The 27,769-nt window shown below is 31.4% G+C and overlaps 1 protein-coding gene across 4 annotated transcripts in view; it reads left to right on the top strand.

Moving 5' to 3' along the window:
• The window catches only part of LOC142233632 (hippocampus abundant transcript 1 protein), a 66,938-nt gene that overhangs the window by 15,541 nt on the left and 23,628 nt on the right, over positions 1-27,769 (top strand). Inside the window, exons 1-2 of one of the 4 annotated variants that reach the window (XM_075304631.1) lie at positions 11,588-11,729; positions 19,253-23,627. The exons of 1 other annotated variant lie outside the window; for it this stretch is intronic. In XM_075304631.1, the coding sequence (XP_075160746.1) occupies positions 22,335-23,627 (1,293 nt within the window). In that variant the 5' untranslated portion in view covers positions 11,588-11,729; positions 19,253-22,334. Of the gene's footprint in view, positions 1-11,587; positions 11,730-19,224; positions 23,628-27,769 lie in introns of those variants that run through there. 2 more of the 4 variants (XM_075304628.1, XM_075304630.1) reach the window with 2 other exon arrangements.

Here is a 27,769-nt window from a genome sequence, read left to right on the forward strand (position 1 = left end):
TTGGGCCAAAACTCTGGCTTCTGGGTCCATATAAGTGCATATCGGGCGAAATATATATACGGGAGCTATATCTAAATCTGAACCGATTTCAATCAAATTTGGCACACATGACTATACTACCAATTGTACTCCTTGTGCAAAATTTCAACCAAATTGGGCCAAAACTCTGGCTTTTAGGACCATATTAGTCCATATCGGGCGAAAGATATATATGGGAGCTATATCTAAATCTGAACCGATTTCAATCAAATTTTGCACACTTGACTATACGACTATGTGTTATGTTTGTACAAAATTTCAAGCAAATCGGTATAAAACTCTGGCTGCTGGGTCCATATTAGTCCATATCGGGCGAAAGATATATATGGGAACTATATCTAAATCTGAACCGATTTCTTCCAAAATCAATAGGGTTCTATTCTGACCCAAAGGCGATTGGACTTAAATTGCGACCTAGACTTTGATCACAAAAATGTGTTCACAGACAGACGGACGGACGGACAGACGGACATGGTTATATCGACTCAGGGACCCACCCTGAGCATTATTGCCAAAGACACCATGTGTCTATCTCGTCTCCTTCTGGGTGTTACAAACATATGCACTAACTTATAATACCCTGTTCCACAGTGTGGCGCAGGGTATAAATATGGGAAACATTTAAATCTGAAGCAATTTTAAGGAAACTTCGCAAAAGTTTATTTATGATTTATCGCTCGATATATATGTATTAGAAGTTTAGGAAAATTAGAGTTATTTTTACAACTTTTCGACTAAGCAGATTTTACAAAGAAAATGTTGGTATTTTGACCATTTTTGTCGAAATCAGAAAAACATATATATGGGAGCTATATCTAAATCTGAACCGATTTCAATAAAATTTGGTACGCATAGCTACAATGCTAATTCTACTCCCTGTGCAAAATTTCAACTAAATCGGAGTTAAAAATTGGCCTCTGTGGTCATATGAGTGTAAATCGGGCGAAAGCTATATATGGGAGATATATCTAAATCTCAACCGATTTCAATCAAATTTGGCACACATGACTATACTACCAATTGTACTCCTTGTGCAAAATTTCAAGCTAATCGGGATAAAACTCTGGCTTCTGGGTCCATATAAGTGAATATCGGGCGAAAGATATATATGGGAGCTATATCTAAATCTGAATCGATTTCAACCAAATTTGGCACGCATAGCTACAATGCTAAATCTACTCCCTGTGCAAAATTTCAATTAAATCGGAGTAAAATATTGGCCACTGTGGTCATATGAGTGTAAATCGGGCGAACGATATATATGGGAGCTATATCTAAATCTGAACCGATTTCAATCAAATTTGGCACACATGACTATACTACCACTTGTACTCCTTGTGCAAAATTTCAACCAAATTGGGCCAAAACTCTGGCTTGTAGGACCATATTAGTCCATATCGGGCGAAAGATATATATGGGAGCTATACCTAAATCTGAACCGATTTCAATCAAATTTTGCACGCTTCACTATACTACTAATTGTACTCCTAGTGCAAAATTTCAACCAAATTCGGCCAAATCTCTCGCTGCTGGGTCCATATTAGTGCATATCGGGCGAAAGATATATATGGGAGCTATATCTAAATCTGAACCGATTTCTTCCAAAATCAATGGGGTTCTATTCCGACCCAAATTAGGAACATGTGCCTAATTTGAAGGCGATTGGACTTAAATTGCGACCTAGACTTTGATTACAAAAATGTGTTCACAGACAGACGGACGGACAGACGGACATGGCTATATCGACTCAGGAGCCCACCCTGAGCATTTTTGCCAAAGACACCATGTGTCTATCTCGTCTCCTTCTGGGTGTTGCAAATATATGCACTAACTTATAATACCCTGTTCCACAGTGTGGCGCAGGGTATAAAAATTAAGAAACATTTTCCCCACATCTAGGTATTTTTCAATTCTATTCAAACCAATGAATATGAAAACAGAAAACATTAAAATCGTTTTTTGATAGTCAAAATTATGAAATAGTTTAAAAATCTAAAATCGATTTTGCGTTTATTTTTAGGTTAATAATCGTTATCGATTTTTCTAGATTTTTATGCCAAAATTTGAATAATCGATTATTCGATTTTCGATTTATAGATCCCAAGTAACGACTGTTTAAATGGTGGACATCCGTCCTATGACAAGCCCATGTTAAATTCAACGCTTCTACGCCAATTTTGCACCACTTCCGGATCCGAAAAGAACATTTTCAGTACTCTGTTGGCGACGCTTTTTTTGTTGGGTATCAAATGAGTATGCAAAATTTGTCTACACGCAAAAAAATAATTCTTTCCTCCCAAACGAAATTTTAGACAAACAAAGTTCGTTTCTTATTTGCTTTTCGCTGTAAGGAAGTGTATTGCGAAGAAAAGTATATACTTTTTGTGATAAACGTTTATTCTTTTCCAGGATGTAAAAACAATTTCATAAAGACAAACTAAAAAAAAAAAACATTGTTTTCTTGCTAATTGCATTTTCCCTCACATCTTTCTCCAATCCACGAGGTTTTTTAGTTCTTAACACCTTTTCCTGTAATACCAACAATGTAGAAGAAATTATCCGAATTTATAAATTTTTAAAATTTGTTTACCTTTCGCCTGGTCGGAGAATCGAACCGCGGACCATGCACTTTGTAAGCCAACACACGAACCACTGAGCTATGTACCTGTAATGGTCATCAATAGATAAATATCCATATAAGTTATATTTATATAGCATAGCTTGCGGCGCCCACGAACCGAATAAACAAAGTTTATTTAACAGAAACAAACATTTAGTTTGGCACCGTGGAGCAGTGGTTGCTACGTCCGACTTGCATGCCAAGGGTCGTGGGTTCGATCCCTGCTTCGGGGTTCGATCCCAGACCTAAAGTCAGAAAAGAACAGTGTTTGATATAAACGAAATGGATTGTGTTGTTGTTTCAAAAATAACTTTTTTTATTGAAAAAATAAAAATTTTGTAACAAACGAATTTTTTTGGTGATAAAAGTTTAAAATTTTCGAAGCAATTCAAAAAACTCTAACAAAATAAAAACGTTTTCGGTACACGTTTTCCAAACGTTTTTTTTCTTTGCGTGTAACTCTCCTATATATGTTACTATATGCTATGTTAAGTTAAAATTGCTTAAATAAAGTTTATTGACAAAGATCTTCTATAGATGCAATTATTGTTTAATAGACGATTGTTATTTACCTTTGAATTTTCCTCAAATAAATATTAGCATTACAATGTACATATTTACATTTTTAACTCATTCGTGAAAAATGACTATAGAACGAAAAACAATAAAATAACCAACAAAGAAGATTATGACAATTACTCATAAGTGTGTTAGTTATCTTGGAATTTAGCACATTTAGATCGAAAAAAAGTGTAATTAGTTTTTAGAGGCATTTAACACTTTGCCTATTCAATTGGTGTCTAATAATTACTCGAAAAAAATGAAGAGAAAGGAATATAAAAAAATAGTTTGCAATACATATTAGACGTGTTTTATACAATCCAATTGATAGACAGTGGTTCGAAATAGCTTTTTTAATAATTCCGAAATTTTTTAAATATATCCTAGAACTAAATATTTTTTTTAATTCGTCTTAATGTCTACATTCAACCATAGGGTCTGTAGGTAGACCAACCATTCACTCAAAAAAAACTTGCACGAAGGGAAGGTCAAAATCTTTGATCTTCCCTTAAGAATTTTGGTATTGATTCCGAGGCTAGGATGCTGCTTCTTTAAAATAAAGACATGTTTTTAGGGGCCTATCTAGCCTTAAATCTAAGCTCTATAAATTTTGAATTAGAATACGGATCTCATCGAATTGGCGTTCTCCTTTTTATACCCTCCACCATAAAATTTTATTTCTATAGAAAATTTTGTCAAACTTAATTATATACGTATTTAATCGGCCATTTTAAGTTTAATATATACCACGTATGGACTACGTGGTATATATTACGGTATTAGGAAGTTTTAAGATCGACAAAAGTTACCGCAACCCAAGTAAATTGATTGTGGATGACAGTCTTCAGTAGAAGTTTCTACGCAATCCATGGTGGAGGGTACATAAGCTTCGGCATGGCCGAACTTACGGCCGTATATACTTGTTTCTTCTTCTTTTATATGAAAAAAGTATTCATGTACAAATAAATGTCAGTCTAAAAAAATTGTAACAGATACTTCAAAATAAAACAAATGTTCTCTTAATTTCAAACAACGTTAAATCTGGCAGATGCTAAATCCTTAATATAAGTATAAGCCTATATTTGAAGCTTTTTTATCTTTAATCCATAGATTCAATAACTCAAGTTAATTTTAAGATTATTAAAAAAAATTTTGACTTACATCAAAGACATTCAACTTTACCAGAGAGACGCGAATTATAAATATTCGTGTCCTATATTTGAAGAAGGAAAATTTTTAAAACAAAGAATAATAGCTTTATTTTAATTTCAATTGTTTATTTTAAAGAAATTAGTCCTTAATATTGTGTAAATCGCATGTTTTAATTACAACCAAAGGGACTGTTGGTAGACGAACCCTTCACTAAAAAGAAACATTTACTCGAATTAGAAGATTATGACCTTCGCTTAAAATTAGGATTTTGGTCTTGATACCAAGCCAAAGATGCTGCTTCCTTAAAATAAAGACAGGGGCTGTATAGGCTCGATAAATTTAAATCTCGTACACAGAAAACAATTTCACGAAAATTTTTCCAATTAAAATCTTAATTGAGTTTTAAAAAATATTCAATTAAAAATTTAATTGATTCAACAAATTTGTTAATTGAAATAAAAATCAATCACACAAATTAATAGTATCAATTAAATATTTAATTGGATCAATTAATTTTTTAATTGACTGTCAATTAATTTTTTAATTGATACTATCATTTCTGTGATTGAAGACATTTCAATTAAAAAATTAATAGGATCAATTAATTTCGTGATTGAATCAGAAATTTTTTTTTGTGTGTATATTGAATTTTCGTGCTCTCAACAAAATATATCAACAAAAGTATCATTTTTGCAATTTAATTGCAACGGGCTCCGTGGTAAGATTAGTGAGATCGTGGACTTTATAAATCGGAAAAGGATCAGGGTCGCAGCGATCCAAGAAACCAAGCTGAATCCCACCTGCAGCCTAAGCCATTGCGATGGATACAATGTGCTACGAAAGGATCGCACAAGAAATGGAGGTGGTGGTCAGGCTTTCATATTACACCGTTCCGTGCAGTATAGACCTATCCCGCTTTTTTTCCGACAAAGATCATCCCTGTGCGAAGACACAACTACATGTTGTCAAAGCAGTATCACCTGGGTTGTTATCGATGTAATCATCCAAACCACCATCTCATGGATACACAACCACCACCCAGGAGCGTAAGGGTTGATATACAGCGAGAAATCCAGCGTTACAAAAGTGAGCCTCTATATCAGGCAGCATATCAGACAGGCCTGAACAGGATTCATGAGGATACTGTAGCTGAAGCGGTGAGAAGCTATAAGATTAACCCTGTTCTCGGAGTTCGACCACCGCCCATAGCACAGGCGGAAAGATACCTCCTACGGCAGACTAGGGTAGTTGTAGCCCAATTAAGATCAGACAAGTGCAGCCGTCTCAATTACTATTTATCAGTGATTGATAGCAGTGTAGCTGACGTTTGTCCAATTTACATCCAAAGGACACACGACACGCGTCATCTTTTCTCTTGCCCGACTTACCACCAGATCACTCTGGACACACCCCACCTTAGTCGCAGAGTTCCTCGATCTGGCCACAAGCTGAAGTACTAAAGCGTATAACATAAAATGGATGAAATCACATAACACTGTTACAACAACAACAACAAAAGTATTTATTCACTCAAAAAAAGTTTACTTGGATGCAAAGAATTTGCCATTCCCTTAAGGATTTTGGTATTGATTCCGAGCCAAAGATGCGGCTTCTTTAAAATAAAAATATTTTTAGGGACCTATCATGCTTTAAATGTAGGATTAATATAATTAAAATTAGGATACAGATCTCATCGAACTTACGTTCTCTTAATTCCAAAAAAATGTTTAACCAAATATGCTAAATATTTTTTTATCTTAAATATAACGATTCAATATGTCAGTTAATTTAAAGATGATATCTTGAAACAATTATGTGTTTCTTAACTTTAAGGAAAATTTGCCTTAGTTTAAAGACATAACAGGTTGGCTGATAAGTCCCCGATCTACAAAGAAAAACACATTTTTTTGTCAAAATTCGTTTTTATTATTCAACAAAGTTTCCTTCAAGAGCGATACAACGACTAAATATAACGACCTTCCAATTTTTTGATACCATTTTGGTAGTACTCCTTCGGTTTTGCCTCAAAATAGGCCTCAGTTTCGGCGATCACCTCTTCATTGCAGCCAAATTTTTTCCCTGCGAGCATCATTTTGAGGTCTGAGAACAGGAAAAAGTCGCTGGGGGCAGATCTGGAGAATACGGTGGGTGGGGAATTCATGATTTTTTGCCATCGTTCTCAATGACTTGTGGCACGGTACGTTGTCTTGGTGGAACAAAACTTTTTTCTTCTTCATATGGGGCCGTTTTGCCGCGATTTCGACCTTAAAACGCTCCAATAACGTCATATAATAGTCACTGTTGATGGTTTTTCCCTTCTCAAGATAATCGATAAAAATTATTCCATGCGCATCCCAAAAAACAGAGGCCATTACTTTGCCAGCGGACTTTTGAGTCTTTCCACGCTTCGGAGACGAATCACCGGTCGCTGTCCACTCAGCCGACTGTCGATTGGACTCAGGAGTGTAGTGATGAAGCCATGTTTCATCCATTGTCACATATCGACGGAAAAACTCGGGTGTATTAGGAGTTAACAGTTGCAAACACCGCTCAGAATCATCAACACGTTGTTGTTTTTTGTCAAATGTGAGGTCGCGCGGCATCCATTTTGCACAGAGCTTCCGCATATCCTAATATTGATGAATGATATGGCCAACACGTTCCTTTGATATCTTTAAGGCCTCTGCTATCTCGATCAACTTCATTTTACGGTCATTCAAAATCATTTTGTGGAATTTTTTGTTGTTTTCGTCGGTAACCACCTCTTTTCGGCATCCACTGCGTTCACCGTCCTCCGTGCTCATTTCACCACGCTTGAATTTTGCATACCAATCAATTATTGTTGATTTCCCTGGGACAGAGTCCGGAAACTCATTACCAAGCCAAGTTTTTGCTTCTACCGTATTTTTTTCCTTCAGAAAACAGTATTTTATCAAAACACGAAATTTCTTTTTTTCAATTTTTTTCACAATAACAAAAGTTGCTTCACAAAAGACGCTCTATCTCACAAACTAATTGACTTACAGACGTCAAATTTTGACACGAATCATTTGAAGGTTGGTACTATATAAAAATAATATGCATTTAATACTAGCGACGCCATCTATGCGTCAGACCGGGGACTTATCAGCCAACTTGTTACAACGGAGGGACGCAAATTTCCAAAATTGTTGTCCTAAATTTAATAAAAACATTTTTTTGCAGCAAAGTTTATAAACTTTATTTAAATTAAAATTTCATTATTTTAAAGAAATTTGTCCTTAATATTTTGTAAATTGCGCATCCTAAAATTTAGATTGCGTAATATCACGTAAATATATTTTGCAGTGTGTACAAATAAATGTCATTTTAAAAATCCTAATTACAACAGACATTTCAAAGCAAACAATTTTCATAATTGCAAAAAAGACCATTCCTTGATATAAACGAAATCGATTGTGATTTTGGAATATTTAAATATATAATACAGGTTAGGTTAGGTGGCAACCCGATGTATCAGGCTCACTTAGACTATTCAGTCCATTGTGATACCACATTGGTGAACTTCTCTCTTATCACTGAGTGCTGCCCGATTCCATGTTAAGCTCAATGACAAGGCACCTCCTTTTTATAGCCGAATCCGAACGGCGTTCCACATTGCAGTGAAACCACTTAAAGAAGTGGTAAATATATATATTTTTTGTAACAATTTGATGATAAAAGTTTGAACTTTTCGAAGAAATTTATTGAGTTTTTGATTTGCCATTTTCCTCCTAATCTTAATTATTTATTTTTAAAAATAAAATAAATATCCGTTTCGTTTGAGAAGAAACAATTAGTTTTGCAAGCACACTCCAAAAAAAGTTTACTCGGATCCAAAGATTTTGACATTCCAATAAGGATTTTGGTATTGATTCCGAGCCAAAGATGTGGCTTCTTTAAAAATAAAAACATTTTTTAGTGACTTATCCGGTTTTAAATCTAGGATCAATAAAATCAAAATTGGGATACAGATCTCATTTATCGAATTTTCATTTTCTTTTCGCGGTATATTAATAAAGCTATTCACGTACAAACAAATGAAATCCAAATTATGGCAAATACTTCAAAGTATAAAATGTTTTCTTAATTCCAAAAAAACTTTAAATCAAAGATGCTAAATCCTCAAAATAATTCTTTGCCTATATTTGATTTAATGTTTCAGGTAATTTAAGGACGATTTCTTTAAATCAAAAATTTAAAAAAAAAATTACTTTAAGGAAAATTTGCCTTAGTTCAAAGACATGCGACTTTAACGGAGGGACGCAAATATACACAATTTGTGTCCTAAATTTAATAAAAAAAATTTTTAAGCAAAGATTATAAACTTTATTTTAATTCAAATTTCATTATTTTAAAGAAATTTGTCCTTAATACATTGTAAATTTCGCATCCTCAAATTTAGGTTGTGTAATCTTTAATAATACAGTATGTCAAGAAAGTCTTTTGACATTGCCAAATATTTAAAATTCCAGAAATAATTGAAGTAAAAATCGAGTTGTTAATTCGTTTTGAGAAAAATAAAATATGTATACTTTGCAAAATACATAAAGGGTGATACGGTCAAAATTTGGTCATTATAAACTTGACGTATTTCTTTCAATTTTGCATTTAAAAAACCTGAACACCCCTCATTTTGAAGGTGTGTGTGTGTAGAATGTTGCTCCTATTTTGATTTTGGAATTCACTCTTCAGTTGTCAAAATGCCGTCCAAGCAAAAAGAGCAGCGTATCAAAATTTTGCTCGCGCATCGCGAAAATCCGAGCTACTCGCACGCAAAGCTGGCAAAATCGCTAAAACTTGCCAAATCAACTGTTACAAATGTAATTAAAGTGTTTGGGGAACGTTTGTCGAAAGCCAGGAAGTCTGGATCGGGAGGAAATCGAAAACCGGAAGCCGCTGAGACGACAAAGAGAGTTGCCGGTAGTTTCAAGCGAAACTCTAACCTCTCTCTCCGAGATGCCGCAAATAAGTTGGGTGTATCGTCTACAACCGTTCATCGAGGCAAAAAACGAGCCGGACTATCGACTTACAAGAAGGTAGTGACTCCAAATCGCGATGATAAACAAAATACGACGGCCAAAGCGCGATCCCGGAGGCTGTACACGACGATGCTGACGAAGTTTGACTGCGTGGTAATGGACGACGAAACCTACGTCAAAGCCGACTACAAGCAGCTTCCGGGACAGGAGTTTTATACGGCAAAAGGAAGGGGAAAGGTAGCAGATATTTTCAAGCACATAAAACTGTCAAAGTTCGCAAGGAATATCTGGTTTGGCAAGCCATCTGTACCTGTGGCTTGAAAAGCAGCATTTCCATAGCTTCCGGGACTATCAACCAAGAAATTTACGTGAAAGAGTGTTTGAATAAACGTCTGCTGCCTTTCCTGAAGAAACACGGTTGTTCCGTACTTTTTTGGCCGGATTTGGCATCTTGCCATTACGGTAAAAAGGCCATGGAGTGGTACGCCGCCAACAAAGTGCAGGTGGTTCCCAAGGACAAGAACCCTCCCAACACGCCAGAGCTCCGCCCAATTGAGAAATACTGGGCTATTGTCAAGCGGAACCTAAAGAAGACCAAAAAAACTGCTAAGGACGAGCAGCAGTTCAAGGCAAACTGGCTTTCTGCGGCGAAGAAGGTGGACAAGGTGGCTGTACAAAATCTGATGGCAGGTGTCTAGCGTGAGGCCCGGTAATTCGGATTTGGAAAAGCGAAAGCCTAACTGAATATTTTTCCTGAATTTTATACTAATTGAACTTGAAAAAGAAATTTAATTTGATTTTTTAAATAAACGATTTCACCGATTTACACGCGTTTTCCCTTGACCAAATGTTGACCGTATCAGCCTTTAATAAAATATTTTTTAAAATTAAATTATATTTAATTTTGGAACAAAACATAAGTTTTATCCTATTGTCAAAACACTTTCTTGACATACTGTACGTAAATATTTTTTTCAGTGCAAAAAATATAACTTCCTATGTATTTTTTAGTATACATCTGGCAACACTGACACTTACCAGTAAATGATACATAGAAATCCCCATAAACATTTTCTATTAGCATAGAAATAAATGCATTATAACCTTTGTTGTTAATACATATTTATTTAAATTAAAAAAAAATAAAAACAAATATCAAACAAATTAGCATTATAACATACACTTCCCATGACATTGATTATAAATCTCTTATAGTGCATAAATCTCTTACTTTGTGTGTTATCATCATGTCAATGGTGGGGAATTTCGTATGCCTATCGGCACGCTTATATCCAACCTCAGAGTGTATTGTGGTAGGTTTAAAAGACAAGAGAACTTGTTATTTTGGCCCCCCACTTGGGTAAGGGCAAAACGAAAAAAAAAATCAACAAAAACAGTGAGAGTGAATATTGATGAGAGAATATAAACGTTTTGTTATTGGCGAGAGAGTACATACATTTTTTTTTCATTCTTAGCGTTTGTGTTTGTTGTGCTTTCATGTTTCATTTGTTTGAGGCATTACACTAACAATTCGGTTATTGGGTATATGGGACAGCCAATGTGTTCGCTTGGAGTGAGTGTTGGAGCAGACAAACGAAAGCGAAAGATGTGAAAAAAAAAATTCTTATTGTCTGTTTTCTATCTTTCTTGGGGGAATGAAATTTAAGGAATGCACGAACGAAGATGAAGGTCTCAAGACAATCAAATGTAAACATAACTACGCATATCTAAATCTGTATGTATTTGTCATAGTCGATTGAAGATAAGATATGTGTCTCAGAGCAAACATGTGTACACACTGTGTGTCTGTAGATTATACAATGCCAAGAACTTTGGAGATAGATGAAAAGCCCTTGATTTTATATTCCAGATTAATGCCTAAATAGCCCTTTACACATGTATATTAGTTGGAAATTATCTTATGGCGATTAGAAAAGCAGAATGAAAGAATAAAAAAATAAACAAACATTCTACATACATTAGCCCCGAAACTTTGTCTGTCATTGTCAATGAAAAGCTTTCTGGTTAAAGAAAGCTTTTCTTTAGTTACTCATCTCCATCAACTGTTGCCCTCCCCATTCTGAGTTTCCCTGGACCATCACTAATACCTAAAAGGTGAATACCAAAGCTGCTCTATACTGCTACCGTTGATGGCTTCACAATGAGAAAGAACTTACAATTTTTGGTCAGATGAATTTGAAACATGCACGGGCAATGTTCACGCGTACTATCATAATGGTTGTCGTTTTCGTTTGTCGGTTTACACCACCAATACCATTATTAAAATAAAAACAAAAACAAGAGATTTGTGTGTGGGATTCTTTTTCATCGGTAGTCGTTTGTTTTTTTCTTCCGAGGTTTGATAAAAAAATTTTCCGTTTTAAGTGAAGGAAACCCCAAAAAATAAATAAAATAAAATCTAATATTAGCTTTAAAAAATAATAACCAATAAATGCTATCATTTCTAAGATATGTGATATTGTTTCAACCAAAATAATATATACATATATAAAATTAACATTCGAGGATATTTCTCAGATTTACCCAATCACAAGTCAATATAGATTTTGTGTTCGTGTGTTTTTTTTCTATTGAAAGGAAACAAAAATCGAAAGTGGTGATATAATTACAACACTTTAATGAATGTGTGTATACATAAAAAAAAGAAACAACAACAACTACAGTCACGACATATTAAAATCACAGTAATTGATCAAAACAATAAAAAACAAAAACAAGAAAAATAACAATAACAGCACCAATGTCCGCCATAATGATTACTTTCATATAGAGAATGAAAGAGAGATGCTTTGGAGTGAGAGCAAGAAGTGATGATAATTGAATCAATCAAATGGAGAAAATTGGTTGGAAACAAATATCGATGACATTAATCACATTTCACAATATGTCAGTCATCATATTGTTCATTTAGCTTGCTAAAGAAATTCTAAGAGCGACGTTTTTTGTTTTTGGGCTTTTCTACCATAGAATTACTATATTTCCTTTCTTTGTCATTAATTCAGTGGAGTGTGATATACAGTGTTGCCATTACGCTTCCTGTAATTATCTCCTATATGATAATGTATTATTATCACGATATGAAATATCCTGTTGTTTGTCGGTTCAAGGGTAATTTATATTCTTAAAGAATAAGAGGTGTTTTGCTGGTAATATTATACAAAAACAAGTAAAGAAAGTCTAAAGTCGGGCGGGGCTGACTATATTATACCCCATATTATTAAAAATTGGCATCTGTGGTCATATGAGTGTAAATTGGGCGAACGCTATATATGGGAGCTATATCTAAATCTGAATCGATTTCAACCAAATTTAGTCCCTGTGCAAAGTTTCAACCAAATTGGGCCAAAACTCTGGCTTTTAGGACCATATTAGTCCGTATCGGGCGAAAGATATATATGGGAGCTATATCTAAATCTGAACCGATTTTAATCAAATTTAGCACACTTGACTATACTACTAATTGTACTCCTAGTGCAAAATTTCAACCAAATTCGGCCAAAAATCTGGCTTCTGGGGCCATATAAGTCCATATCGGGCGAAAGAGATATGTATATGGGAGCTATATCTAAATCTGAACCGATTTCAATCAAATTTTGCACACTTGACTATACGACTAAGTGTTATGTTTGTACAAAATTTCAAGCAAATCGGTATAAAACTCTGGCTGCTGGGTCCATATTAGTGCATATCGGGCGAAAGATATATATATGGGAGCTATATCTAAATCTGAACCGATTTCTTCCAAAATCAATAGGGTTCTATTCTGACCCAAATTAGGAACATGTGCCAAATTTGAATGCGATTGGACTTAAATTGCGACCTAGACTTTGATCACAAAAATGTGTTCACAGACAGACGGACGGACGGACAGACGGACACCCTGAGCATTATTGCCAAAGACACCATGTGTCTATCTTGTCTCCTTCTGGGTGTTACAATCATATGCACTAAATTATAATGCCCTGTTCCACAGTGTGGCGCAGGGTATAAAAATATTGACCTAATATGGAAGATTATGCAACTTAAATTTTAAGACTCAAAATTTACGCAATGCTAAGGACAAAATTCTTTAAAATAATGACATTTTAATTAAAAGAAAGTTTATAAGCCTTGCTTCAAAAACTTTTTTCATTAAATTTAAGACACAAATCTTGAAATTTTGCGTCCCTCTGTTGAAGTTGTAGATCTTTGAAGTAAAGCAAATGTTTCTTAAAATAAAGAAAAACATTTTTAATTTAAAATAATCGTCTTTAACTCAACTGACATATTGAATTTTTAAATTTAAGATAAAAATGCTTCAAATATAGGCTAAGACTTATTTTAAGGATTTGCATCTTTGCTAAAGCATTAAGAAAACAGTTTTTACTTGGCATAATTTGGATTTTGAAACTGGAATTTGTTTGTAAATGTATACCTTTATTAATATATCGTAAACAGAGAATAAAAAATCGATGAATGAGATCTGTATCCAATTTTAATTTTATCGATCCTAGATTTAAAGCCAGGGAGGTCAAAATCTTTGGATCCAAGTAAACTTTTTTTTAAGTGTAAATATTGACGAATTATATGACCAACACGTTCCTTTATATCTTTAAGGCCTCTGCTATCTCGATCGACTTCATTTTACGGTCATTCAAAATCATTTGGTGGATTTTTTTTGATGTTTTCGTCGGTAACCCCAACTTTCGGGCGCCCACTGCGTTCACCGTCCTCCGTGCTCATTTCACCACGCTTGAATTTTGCATACCAATCAATTATTGTTGATTTCCCTGGGGCAGAGTCCGGAATCTCATTATCAGTCCAAGTTTTTGCTTCCACCGTATTTTTTCCCCTTCAGAAAACAGTATTTTATCAAAACACGAAATTCCTTTTTTTTTCACAATAACAAAAGTTGCTTCTATCTCACAAACTAATTGACTTACAGACGTCAAATTTTGACACGAATCATTTGAAGGTTGGTACTATATAAAAATACTATGCATTTAATACAGTTTGTCAAGAAAGTGTTTTGACAATGGGATAAAAATTATGTTTTGTTCCAAAATTAAATATAATGAAATTTTAAAAAAATATTTTATTATGTATTTTGCAAAGTATACATACGTACACAGAATTAAAAATTTAATAAAATATTTAATATTTCAATTATTTCTAGAATTTGAAATATTTGGCAATGTCAAAAGACTTTCTTGACATTCTGTATGTGTCAGACTGGGGACTTATCAGCCAACCTGTTACTCACTCATAAGATAGAAATTCACCACTGTGTTAACGCAATGAACTGAATAATCTAAGTGAGCCCGAAATATCGGGCTGCTACTATACCTAAGCTAACGTTTTAATCAAACTCTGGAAACTAAGCCAGTTAAAAAAAATTATAGATTTTTTTTTTAATTTTTAATTAAAACGATTAGTGAAACAATTAAATTTTGCATCAAAATAAAAACACAAAGTCAGTTAAGAAAATGAGTTTTACAAGCGATATCAATTAAATGTTTCTAATGAAACCAATTAATTTTTTACTCAAATATTTTTTATGACCAATTAAAACTGGGATTGATACTATCATTTTCGGGTTTGAAGACATTTCAATTAAAAAATTAATTGGATCAATTAATTTCGTGATTGAATCAGAGTTTTTGTGTGTAAAAAATACAATTAATAATACACTCAAAAAAAAAATAGGATCTGAGCTCTAACACTCGGTCAAAATTGTAATGTTCTGTCAAATTTGTTTACAATTTGTACTGCTAAGCAACTTTTACCGAGACGAAACGAAAATTGGACTAAAACAGTTTGAAACTTGAACATGCAAGTGTACTTTCTAGAGGAAATTTTTATACCATGCGCCACACTGTGGAACAGGGTATTACAAGTTACACTGAAAAAACAGTGAACCCACCAGGAAGAAAACTTTCGGTTAATTTTAGAAAATTTTGAATATTTGTAGAAAATTTTAACTAAACAGTATTACAAACGTTGGCATCGCACCGAGGTCATAAAAATAAGTAAATATTTTTCGACAAATTCAAGAAAATTTATTAGACATAACTAAATTTTTTCATTTGTTAAAGAAAATTTTGTAGTTTGAAGGAAAAACTTGGAGTCCAAAATTGCAAGAATGTCTTTAGTGCCATACGAAGTTCATGATGGATGCATTTTTGGTAAAATTTACAAATTTAAAGAAATTCTTAACTATTTTGTGGAAGGCACGAATTTAGTTAATCTTTATGCTTCATTTTAGTATATTTTTTTCCTCGGTTTTAGTTAATTTAACTAACGTACACAAAAAATTATTAGAGTAAAGGAAACTTTCTCCAAACATAATAATTCCATGAACTAATATAAAGTAACCTAACATATAAAGTTAAATTGGCTTTAGTGAAATAGAGAGTTCACTTTTTTTTGAGTGTAGTGCATATGTTTGCAACACCCAGAACGAGTCGAGATAGGCACATGGTGTCTTTGGCAATATTGCCCAGATCGGTCCCTGAGTCGATAAACCCATGTCCGACTGTCCGTCAGGTTGCAATTTTTCCCAAAAGCCAGAGTTTTACCCTGATTAGCTTGAAATTTTGCACAAGCAGTACAATTAGTAGTATAGTCAAGTGTGCTAAATTGTATTGAAATCGGTTCAGACCAAAGTTGTACTCTGATTTACTTGAAAATTTTCACAGGGAGTAGAATTAACATAATAACTATGCATGCCAAATTTGGTTGAAATCGGCTCAGATATACATATAGCTTCCATAAATATGTTTTTCCGATTTGGGCAAAATGGCCAAAATACCCACATTTCCTTGCCACTGCTAAGTCGAAAACATGAAAAAATTACTCTAATTTTCCTATACTTCTAATAGATATCTATCGACCGATAAATCATAAATACACTTTTGCGAAGTTTTTTTTACTAACATTGTGTCCAACCCCAGGGCATTAGCCGATTTAAATTTTAAGTCTATTTTGTAGAAGTCTACTAATTTTGTTTAGATCGGAACAAATTTTGTCCAGATATATGTATATAGGAACATAAACCTTTATATATAGCACAGCGGTGGAATATCTGGCGACATTACTAAGTGTTTTAGAGTTTCTCTAAATGTTTTCACAATAATGTGAAACGTCCTTCGGACTAGCTAACTATAAAAAGAAGATCCCTTGTCATTGAGAATCGAGCAACGCTCATTGATAAAAAGAGAAGGTCACCACCTGTGGTATCACTACACTGTTAGAAAAATATGTTTTTCATATGTTCCGATATAAACAAAATGTGTTTCGGGCACAATTTTTAAACACAATATATTTAAGTGCTAACATGCAATGTTCCTAAACTAACACAAAATGTTTGGGACACATATGTTAATATGTTAGAATATATTATGTTTGGGGCATGAATGTTTCATAAAAATAAATAGAGAATGAAATGAGAGCAATTTCTGTGAAACCGCTTGTATGTTGTTTCGGAAAAATGTTTTATAATATGGCCAAAAATTTGGTATGCTTAAGTCTAAATATTATTTAATTTGAATAGTAGATTGAGTATTCGGAATAAAGAGAATAGACATTCGGAACCAAGAAAATAGACATTTGAAAAAAAAACAGCATATTTGTATTACAGAAAAAGATGCGAAGAACTCAAAAATTTCGTGGAAGTTAAAAATAAGTGAGGGAATGAACACAATCTTCTTTGGGGAATTCTTCCAAGCATATACTATTTTTGGACTCAAAATGCTTTCAAACATATAATATGCTCACATAAAACAAACATATTAATGTTTCGGCGGTATCCAATAATATATGTGCTTCCTGCAAAATATGTTTGGAACATATGTTAGAGAAGCGATTTTTTTTGAGGGTGCATAAAGTTCAAAATATTAGCTTCAAACGTGTTTTTTAATTAAATTTAGGACACGAAACTTTAAAATGCCCATCCATTTGTTGTCGTATGTCTTTGAAGTAAAGAAAATTTCCTTAAAATAAGGAAAAACTTTATTGAATTAAAGAAATGGTCTTTAAATCAGAATCTTTAGATTTAAGATAAAAAAAAAACTTTTCGATTATAGGAAAACAATGGGCTGAATAGTCTAAATGAGCCTGAAACTTAATCGAGCTGCCACTTTAACCTTTGACCTACACAGAAAAAAATATCACCAAAATATTTTCAATTAAAAAGTTAATTGAAGTTGAAAATTTTTTTAATTAATAAATTAATTGATACAATTAACTTTTTAATCATGATAGAAACATTAAGTTAATTAAGTCAATGATTGAAAATTTTTAAAATTTTAATTAAAAAATTAATTGATACAATTAACTTTTTAATCAAATTCGGAAGACTAATTCAGTTAAAAAAATGCTGATTTTTTTTTAATTAAAAATGTATTTCAAACAATCATTTGTTAATCCAAATAAAAACTCTAAGACAATTCAGAAAGTAATTAAAAATAGTTATCTTTTTTAAAATAAATTAATTGAGTTTTGCAATCAACATCAATTAAATTTTTAATTGAATCAATTAAAAAATTAATTGAAAATTGCTAAAAAATCAATTAATTTTTTAATCAAGAATTTTTTCTATGCCCAATCAAAACTGTGATTGATACTATCATTTTCGTGATTGAAGACATTTCAATTAAAAAATTAATTGGATCAATTAATTTGGTGATTGAATCAGAATAAAATTTTTTTGTGTGTAACCTAGGTTAACGGTATGGTCACACTGAGCAAATATTTGACAGAAATCAAAAAGAAAAAATTCGTTGCCACAGACAAACTACCAAACATTTATATCTTATATTAGATATATTATATAACAATAGGAGTATTTTTAAAAAATGGTATTTAGATATTTCCAAAAAATGTTCCGAATTATCAACTCGTCGTTGTTCTTGGTCAAAATTAGCCTTTATCATACGTAAATATCTTCAAACTGCCTATTATTTTAGTTAATACCTTATAAAAGAAATGATTTTACTTACATTTTTAATAGATTTCGAGCCTAATGTGAATGGGCAATAAGTTTTCACTTTTAAATATTCTCTCAAAATCATCATTATATATTTTCATGAAAATTACATTGCAAAACTTGTCCTTTTTGGGCATACAAATTTGTTTTGTTGAACATGGCAACACTGTATTTATTGACATCTGCTTTTAATCATAATAAAAGTCCATAATTAGTAATTTGCGGTAAAAAGTTTAAACAATTGTAATATTTGAGTGCTGCTGTTGGTTGCGTATGTTTGTGCCAGTGTGTGTATGCATGTGAAAACATATTAGAAAGCCAAAAATATTTTCCAGATTTTCAAACAAAATAGTAAACACATAATAATACTCTCAGTCCAAAAAAAAAAACATTCTCTGTCATCTTGTTCTCTTTCTCTCACCCTCACACTCTCTCTCTCTTGAAATTGAAAATGAAAATGAAAGCTTAACTATCACATCTGTTGTGAGTACACGTATTATGTGTGCATTTAAATTGCACACAGGATAAAAACAAAACAAGAAAAAAAAAGAATTTTCAAAAAGAAAAAATGTGAAGAAGAAGAGGAGGTGTGCAAAAAAAAACGAAAGCTTTAATGTTGTGTTCATGCCTTCGTGTGTGTCTAAGTCATCGTTAGTATGAAAAAGGATTTATGAAATTGTCGGCGTAGCACTTCGCATTGAGTGGTCTTATTTTTATACATGCAAAAATTTTTATAGAATTCCTGTAATGAAAGTGAAAACAATGTGAAAAAAGTACTAAAACGAATATTTCCTTAAGGAAATTAAAAAAAAATAAAGCGAATATGTGTATTAAATAAATAAGTCTTTAAAAATAAAAAATAAATAATTTTTCTGTTTTCTCTTTGCTCTTAAGTCGACTATTGGCAATTACGGGATTGAGAAGAGAAAACTCCATCTCATGGTCATGGTTAGAGTTTGAATGACAAAACTTTCTAAAAAATGGAATGACCATTACTCTTGTGATATAATCAAGCTAATGAAATAGCGAAGATTAATTATATTAAAAAAAAAAAACAATAGTAAAGGCTTGCTTTAACAAACAGGCAAGCTGTCAAATGTTTGTTGCTAGACCCTTTTGAAAACCTAAAATAATAGAGAAACAAACAAATCTACAAAAAGAAACGGAATGCCCCTCAACACTTTTAGTAGCCAATCCGACGACCAACAAAACGAAGGCGAGGAGGATAAGAAAGACAACAACTATAAGATTCAAAGGCAAAACGACATTCACATAGACATCATAGGTGTGCTCATACAACGTTAACAAATATCCCTTTTGGAACGAGTTGATGACGACGGATACCACAGCAAAATTGAAATAACTAAAAATGTTTGCAAAATAACATCACAGTCACCACCACACCACTTTCTTTACAATTTGTCTAAGGAGGATTAGTTCCAAGTGCACCACCATACCGCTTGCCAACAAAGAAGCAAAAAATACCAAGAAAAAAAACGGAAAATTGGATACATAAAACATATACCCAAGACTGGTGTTAGAGGACCTACAACTACCCACAACAATAACACCATTATCCTCACTAAAACACACAAGAAGCAAAAAAACATAGACTAAGCACCATCATCAGTAGCAGTCACCCAGAGAGTACGACAACGGCAACTAACTTTCACGAAAAGTGTCCTTGTAATTTTTTGAAGTATCAACGACGACAACCATATACCCCACACATAATATATTGTGTGGTTAGCCATATCCCCTCTCCTCTACCAAGTGTATAACACAACCATTCATATTTTGTGTGATTGAATGTTACATTGGTCTTCATTTGTTTCTTGTGTTGGCTTATATCCAAATTGAGGGAAAATCAATGAATTGAAATAACGACGACGACAACAACGTCAACGAGGTGTAACTAAAAAAATCTATAAAAAATTTATTTCTTTTTTTGAAAAATTACAATAGAAATTTAATTTCTTGTTTTTGTTTTCTGCCATATGTGAAAAAATAACGGAAACCCAAGAGATTGACAGTTATACACCACTGTCACCACAACAGCTGTCTCGTTGCAATATCATATCAAACATATGTTGTGTTTGCAGTTATTGACATATAGCAAAACGTATAGGAATCTGGTGATCTAAACTGAGAGAGACACACAAAAAAGGAAGAGACAAATGGGAAATCGTAAAAAACTCAACACAAAGAGGTGAATACTCCAAAAGCAAGATCAATCGTAACTAAGAGAACGGGGTGAATTATTTCAAAGAGATACCAACAACCGACATTCCTTCAAGAATCTTCAAAATATCAGAGAAAGAAAAAATTTCCAATTATTTTAAGAATTTTCAAATTGTCAATTAATTACTTGAATCAATTTTGTTTTTGGAAAAGTAAATACAAATCAAATGATTACTCAAAAAAACATCAAATGAGTTATGAAACGGAAGGAATAAACTAAGAAAAAGGCATTTGAATAAAGATCTATTGATCCTTTCAATATTCAACAAAAAAGCAAAGAGAAACTTAATTCCTGCTTTAATAATTTGAATACAATACAATGAGCAAACAAGAAACGAGAATTTATTGATTATATAACAAAAACAAAAGAATTCTATAAAGAGTAAGAGGAAACTTGTCCAAAAGCAAAAAATGGAAATGAAGATTTATTAATTACTTGAAGAATCTTCAGAATATCACAAGACGAAAGGGGAGAATTTCCAAAAACGAAAAGTAAATAAAAATTTAATAGAATTTACAGATACCATCAGGAATCATAATAATACCCAAGAGAAAAAGAAAATATTTGCAGAATCTAAGAAAGTGCTCAAAAAAGGGGAAATTTTCATCAAACAAGAAAACGAAATCAATTGATTGCTTCAAGAGCCTCCAAAAATACCAAAGAAAAAGATTTGCAGTCTCTCAAATAAAAACCAACACACAATTGACTCCCTTAAAATATCTACGTACGAGTAAGAAACTCTCCAAAAACTGAGAGAAAGAGGCGAACTCTAAAAAAACAATGATTCTTTCAATTTATCTTAGAAACAGTTAAAAATTATAAGAGCAAGGTTCCATTTGACATATGAGAGGAGAGAAAATAAGATAAATTGCTTCTCCAAGAGCCTTTAAAAATACCAAAGAGAATAACGGGACTCTCCGAAGAAAACAAAACATCAATTGATATCTCTGAATTGAAAAGGAAACATTAAGGCAATCAATCAACCAATTCCCCAAAGGAGAGAAAAAGTAGGAAATTTTCTTCTTTAAGAGCCTTCGCAAATACCCAAGATAAGAGAGCTGAAAGAGTAACCAATATTAATTGAAATTCTCCAAAGAGAGTCTAATCAATTCATACAAAAGAGAAAACAGAAAACCCTTTGCCCCTAGAATTAACTTCAAATTATCAAAGAAAACGAGAGAGAGTTTGAGTACTACATTTTTTAAGGAAAGAGAATGAAAAAAAGTAAAGTGTAACCAAAGCGCAAGAGAAAAAAGAGCACAAAAAACCGGATATCAATTGATCGATAGACTGAATGACACCTTAACCAAAGAAATTTTTCTTTTGCAATGTATAGATAAAATTGATGGTGATCAATAAGTCTGAACTGTGATTGCTAAGCACAACGTAACTATTACTAGAAAATAAGAAAAGCTTTAAGGAAACGAGAAGAATAGAACAGGAGAGCGAGAAGGAGAGAAATATCTACAACAAAATACAACTTTATGGATTAAAGATACAAAAATAAAGTGTCCCGAGTGTGATAAAGAAATCTTAAAAATAACCAAAGAGAGAAATCCTAGTGCAATTAACTAATTTGAGTGCAATTAATGTTAAAGAGTCTATGTTATCGGTTAAGGATCAAATCAATTATTATATAAATCAAGAAAGTAAGAAAGGCGAGAATTACCAAAGGAAGCCGAATATATGCCAAGAGAATAATATCCACTGTCTAGCTACTACAAATACAAAGTCATGATACGTGGCAATGATTCTAAGGCAACGCCTTCGTTTGCTTCCCAAAATGATTTGGAGAAGGTTCATCGTAGCACCCATTTAGACTATGGTGGAGATAATGATACGAGTTTCGAAATTGAGGAACCTGAAGACGAAGAAATTGTTGACCAAGATACTGGAAATCATGGTCGTTCTACGTCAATAAACAGCCGACAAAGTCTAACAAATGACCACGAAAACAAAAGGGAGACAGAACAGAAAGACCAAACATCAGACAATAAATCGAATGGCTTAAATACTCCCACAAATGAAAGTAAATTACCCAATAGACATTCAACTTCTGCTGGGAGTTCAATAAGGAGGAAATCTATACCAAACCACATTGCCACCACCACCACGACAAGGGCCATAATGGTGAATGAAATAAGGCCCCGGGGAAGCGATGACATTGATGTTCATATAGCATTACCAGGTCAATGCAACAGTAGTAGTAGTACAACAGCAGTATTTTGTGCCTCCATACAAGATGATATTTCCAATGAAGATCTATCAGATGCCTCTTGTGACTCATATACTTTTTCTTCCACACCCACCACAGCCGATGTAGCTGATGTCTCGGCTGCAGCTGCCTTACAGCGTTATAATCATAACAGTAGTGGGGGTAGTGGCACAGCCAGTAATAGTAGCAGTAGTGGCCATAGACAATCACTTCCATATCATCAGAATAATCATCATAATGTACCCGCTTATCTAGGCCATCATCATCATATTAATGCTGCCGATGATAATATCTCAGGTTCTTTGGCCACAACAACAACAGAAATTGATTTGGACAATACCACAAATACCCCAAACAAACATTCTGTTAGCCCTAATTTAGCTTCTCTTAGGGCCACTGGTGGTGGTGAAGGTAGTAGTAGTAGTGGTGGTGGAGTGGGAGCTCGAGGAGGTGGAACAAGTAACAATGGTACCACAACCTCAACCCCTTCGCATACACAAAAACCTCGTCATCCTGCTACTCATCGCAGAGTTCATTCAACGGTCTTAAGTGTACCCACTATGCTCCTAACACATCCCAGTGCTGCTCTCCAAGATAATCTACCCTTACGTGGATCCACCTCATTAGATTTACCCACTACCAGCGGTTGCGTTGGTGGTAGCCGTCGAAATCATCAACGTTCATTATCTGCAGCTTCACATCGTTCCGTAATTTCACAGCATTCAGTGCACACGGCTAATACCACATTATCAATTGTAGAACCAAAAAGTCGCATATGGAGCTCCTTGAGTTGGATATGTGTTCATTTTCAGGTGAATATAGATTTGTGTTTTATGTAATTGTTTATGAAAAGTATAAAATTTTCTATTATCATTAAAATTTTTAATCGAATTACATTTGAAAAACTCAGATTTTCAAATGTATTGCAATTCCATCTGAAAATCATTATAATTCAATTTAAATATAATTGCTATTCAATTTGGATAGCTTTGACTTGACATTTTTTGAAAAAAAGAATTTGGGACACTTTTACAGTGGATTTGAAATCAATATTATACAAATGTTGAAGTTTTAAGATACAACAGAAAATGTTCTCAAACATTTACTTCTATGGAAAATTTTCTAAAAAAAACTAATTTTGTCAAAATTTTATTTCTATAAAAAAATTTAAAAATTTTATTTCTATAGAAAATTTTGTAAAAATTGTATTTCTATAGAAAATTTTGTCAAAATGTTACATCTATAGAAAATTTGGTCAAAGTTTTACTTCTATAGAAAAATTTTGTAAAAATTTTATTTCTATAGAAACTTTTGTCAACATTTCATTTTTATGGAACATTTTGTCAAAATTTTATTTCTATAGAAAATTTTGTCAGAATTTTATTTCTATAGAAAATTTTGTCAAAATTTTATTTCTATAGAAAATTTTGTCAAAATTTTATTTCTATAGAAAATTTTGTCAAAATTTTATTTCTATAGAAAATTTTGTCATCATTTTCTTTCTATAGAAAATTTTGTCATCATTTTCTTTCTATAGAAACTTTTTTCAACATTTCAGTTTTATAGAACATTTTGTAAAATTTTTATTTCTATAGAAAATTTTGTCATCATTTTCTTTCTATAGAAAATTTTGTCAAAATTTTGTTTTTATAGAAAATTTTTTCCAAATGTTATTTCTATACGAAAATTTTGTCAACATTTTATTTCTATAGAAAATGTTGTCAAAATTGTATTTCTATAGAAAATTTTGTCAACATTTTATTAGGATAGAAAAGTTTGTCAAAATTTTATTTCTATAGAAAATTGTGTCAAAATTTTATTCCTATAGAAAATTTTGTCAAAATGTTGTTTCTATAGAAAATTTTGTAAACATTTTATTTCTATAGAAACTTTTGTCAGCATTTCATTTTTATAGAACATTTTGTACAATTTTTATTTCTAAAGAAAATTTTGTCATCATTTTCTTTCTATAGAAAATTTTGTCAAAATTTTATTTCTATAGAAAATTTTGTCAAAATTTTATTTCTATCGAAAATTTTGTCAAAATTTTATTTCTATAGAAAATTTTGTCAAAATTTTATTTCTATAGAAAATTTTTGTTTAAATTTTTATTTCTATAGAAAATGTTGGCAAAATTTTATTTCTATAGAAAATTTTGTCAAAATGTTGTTTCTATAGAAAATTTTGTCAAAATTTTATTTCTATAGAAAATTTGGTCAAAATTTTATTTCTATAGAAAATTTGGTCAAAATTGTATTTATATAGAAAATTTGGTCAAAATTTTATTTCTATAGAAAATTTGGTCAAAATTGTATTTCTATAGAAAATTTTGTCAAAATTTTATTTCTATAGAATATTTTGTCAAAATTTTAATTCTATTGAAAATTTTTTCAATATTTTATTTCGATAGAAAATTTTGTCAAAATTTTATTGTAGAAAAAATTTTTGTCAAAATTTTATTTCTATAGAAAATTTTGTAAAATTTTTATTCCTATAGAAAAGTTTGTCAAAATTTTATTTCTATTGAAAATTTTTTCAAAATTTTATTTCTATAGAAAATGTTGTCAAAATTTTATTTCTATAGAAAATTTTGTCAAAATTTTATTAGGATAGAAAAGTTTGTCAAAATCTTATTTCTATAGAAAATTGTGTCAAAATTTTATTCCTATAGAAAATTTTGTCAAAATGTTGTTTCTATAGAAAATTTTGTAAACATTTTATTTCTATAGAAACTTTTGTCAACATTTCATTTTTATAGAACATTTTGTAAAATTTTTATTTCTAAAGAAAATTTTGTCATCATTTTCTTTCTATAAAAAATTTTGTCAAAATGTTATTTCTATAGAAAATTTTGTCAAAATTTTATTTCTATAGAAAATTTTGTCAAAATTTTATTTCTATAGAAAATTTTGTCAAAATTTTATTTCTATAGAAAATTTTGTCAAAATGTTATTTCTATAGAAAATTTTGTCAAAATTTTATTTCTATAGAAAATTTTGTCAAAATTTTATTTCTATCGAAAATTTTGTCAAAATTTTATTTCTATAAAAATGTTGTCAAAATTCTATTTCTATAGAAAATTTTGTCAAAATATTATTTCTATAGAAAATGTTGGCAAAATTTTATTTCTATAGAAAATTTTGTCAAAATGTTGTTTCTATAGAAAATTTTGTCAAAATTTTATTTCTATAGAAAATTTGGTCAAAATTTTATTTCTATAGAAAATTTGGTCAAAATTGTATTTATATAGAAAATTTGGTCAAAATTTTATTTCTATAAAAAATTTGGTCAAAATTGTATTTATATAGAAAATTTGGTCAAAATTTTATTTCTATAAAAAATTTGGTCAAAATTGTATTTCTATAGAAAATTTTTTCAAAATTTTATTTCTATAGAATATTTTGTCAAAATTTTAATTCTTTTGAAAATTTTTTCAATATTTTATTTCGATAGAAAATTTTGTCAAAATTTTATTGTAGAAAAAATTTTTGTCAAAATTTTATTTCTATAGAAAATTTTGTAAAATTTTTATTCCTATAGAAAAGTTTGTCAAAATTTTATTTCTATTGAAAATTTTTTCAAAATTTTATTTCTATAGAAAATGTTGTCAAAATTTTATTTCTATAGAAAATTTTGTCAAAATTTTATTTCTATAGAAAATTTGGTCAAAATTTTATTTCTATAGAAAATTTGGTCAAAATTTTATTTCCATAGAAAACTTGGTCAAAATTTTATTTCTATACAAAATTTTGTCAAAATTTTATTTCTATAGAAAATTTTGTCAAAATTTTATTTTTATAGAAAATTTGGTAAAAATTTTATTTCTATAGAAAATTTTGTCAAATTTTTATTTCCATAGAAAATTTTGTCAAAATTTTATTGCTATAAAAATTTTTGTCAAAATTTTATTTCTATAGAAATTTTCTCAAAAATTTTATTTCTATAGAAGACTTTCTGAAAACTTGTAGTTCTGTAGAAAATTTTTTCAAAAATTTTATTTTTATGGAAAATATTCTTTAATATTTTATTTCGATATAGAGACAGACAATAACTACTGTTACTAGCTAAAATATTAAATTTTTCTTAAACCAGTATAATAAAATAGGTTAGGTGTAGTAGCAGCCAGTTATTTCAAGGTCACTTAGATTATTCAGCTCATTATGACAACACAGTGGTGAACTTCTCTCTTATCACTGAGTGCTAGCCGATTCCATGTTTAACTCATGACCCTTTGTGAGCATGACAATTATGCTAACCATTGCCCCACAGTAACTCCAAATCTAAAATATCCATTCGAAAATTTATTTCACAAAAATATCAATCTGGCATTGCTGAAATTATATTCATTCTTTTTAGCCCAACTTTTTCTCTTTCTCTCCCTTCTATTGAATACCAATGGGTTATATGAGCATATACGTTACATTAATTATGTATGTTGACATTGCGTATACGCCATGTGTGTGTGCCTCTGTGTAGAGTGTTTACTTCATTAACATCAAGCAAATGGAGAAGAAGAAAAAGATTATACATCGTATGTGTGCGTGTAAAATTGGCAATAATAATAAAATATGATACGTATATGTGTGTGTGTGTGAAAAGGGCAAATTAATGAAGTGTGGTTTACAAGTGAAGCTACTTTGCAGATTTCTTCGGTCTAATAATTGAAAGAGAATAATAAAAATGTTTTGAGAATGGAAACTTGTGATTAGAAGAAGTTTCTGGAAATCCTTGTTTACAAATAAATTTTCACAAGACCCTATTCTATGTCCTTCAAATGGCCAGTGTTCAAAATGTAAAGAAAAGCGCCATAATACATTCATAAAAGGTATAGAGTAAAATTTAAAGAGTTTAGGATTATTTTGACCTACTTCAATTAAAACCAAATAATTTAAAATTAGATTAGATTAAAACAAATTAATTTAAAATTATTTACCATAAGCTTGGTTATACTATA

The sequence above is a fragment of the Haematobia irritans genome, chromosome 4 (genome assembly GCF_050003625.1).
Source record: "Haematobia irritans isolate KBUSLIRL chromosome 4, ASM5000362v1, whole genome shotgun sequence".
Lineage (NCBI taxonomy): Eukaryota > Metazoa > Arthropoda > Insecta > Diptera > Muscidae > Haematobia > Haematobia irritans.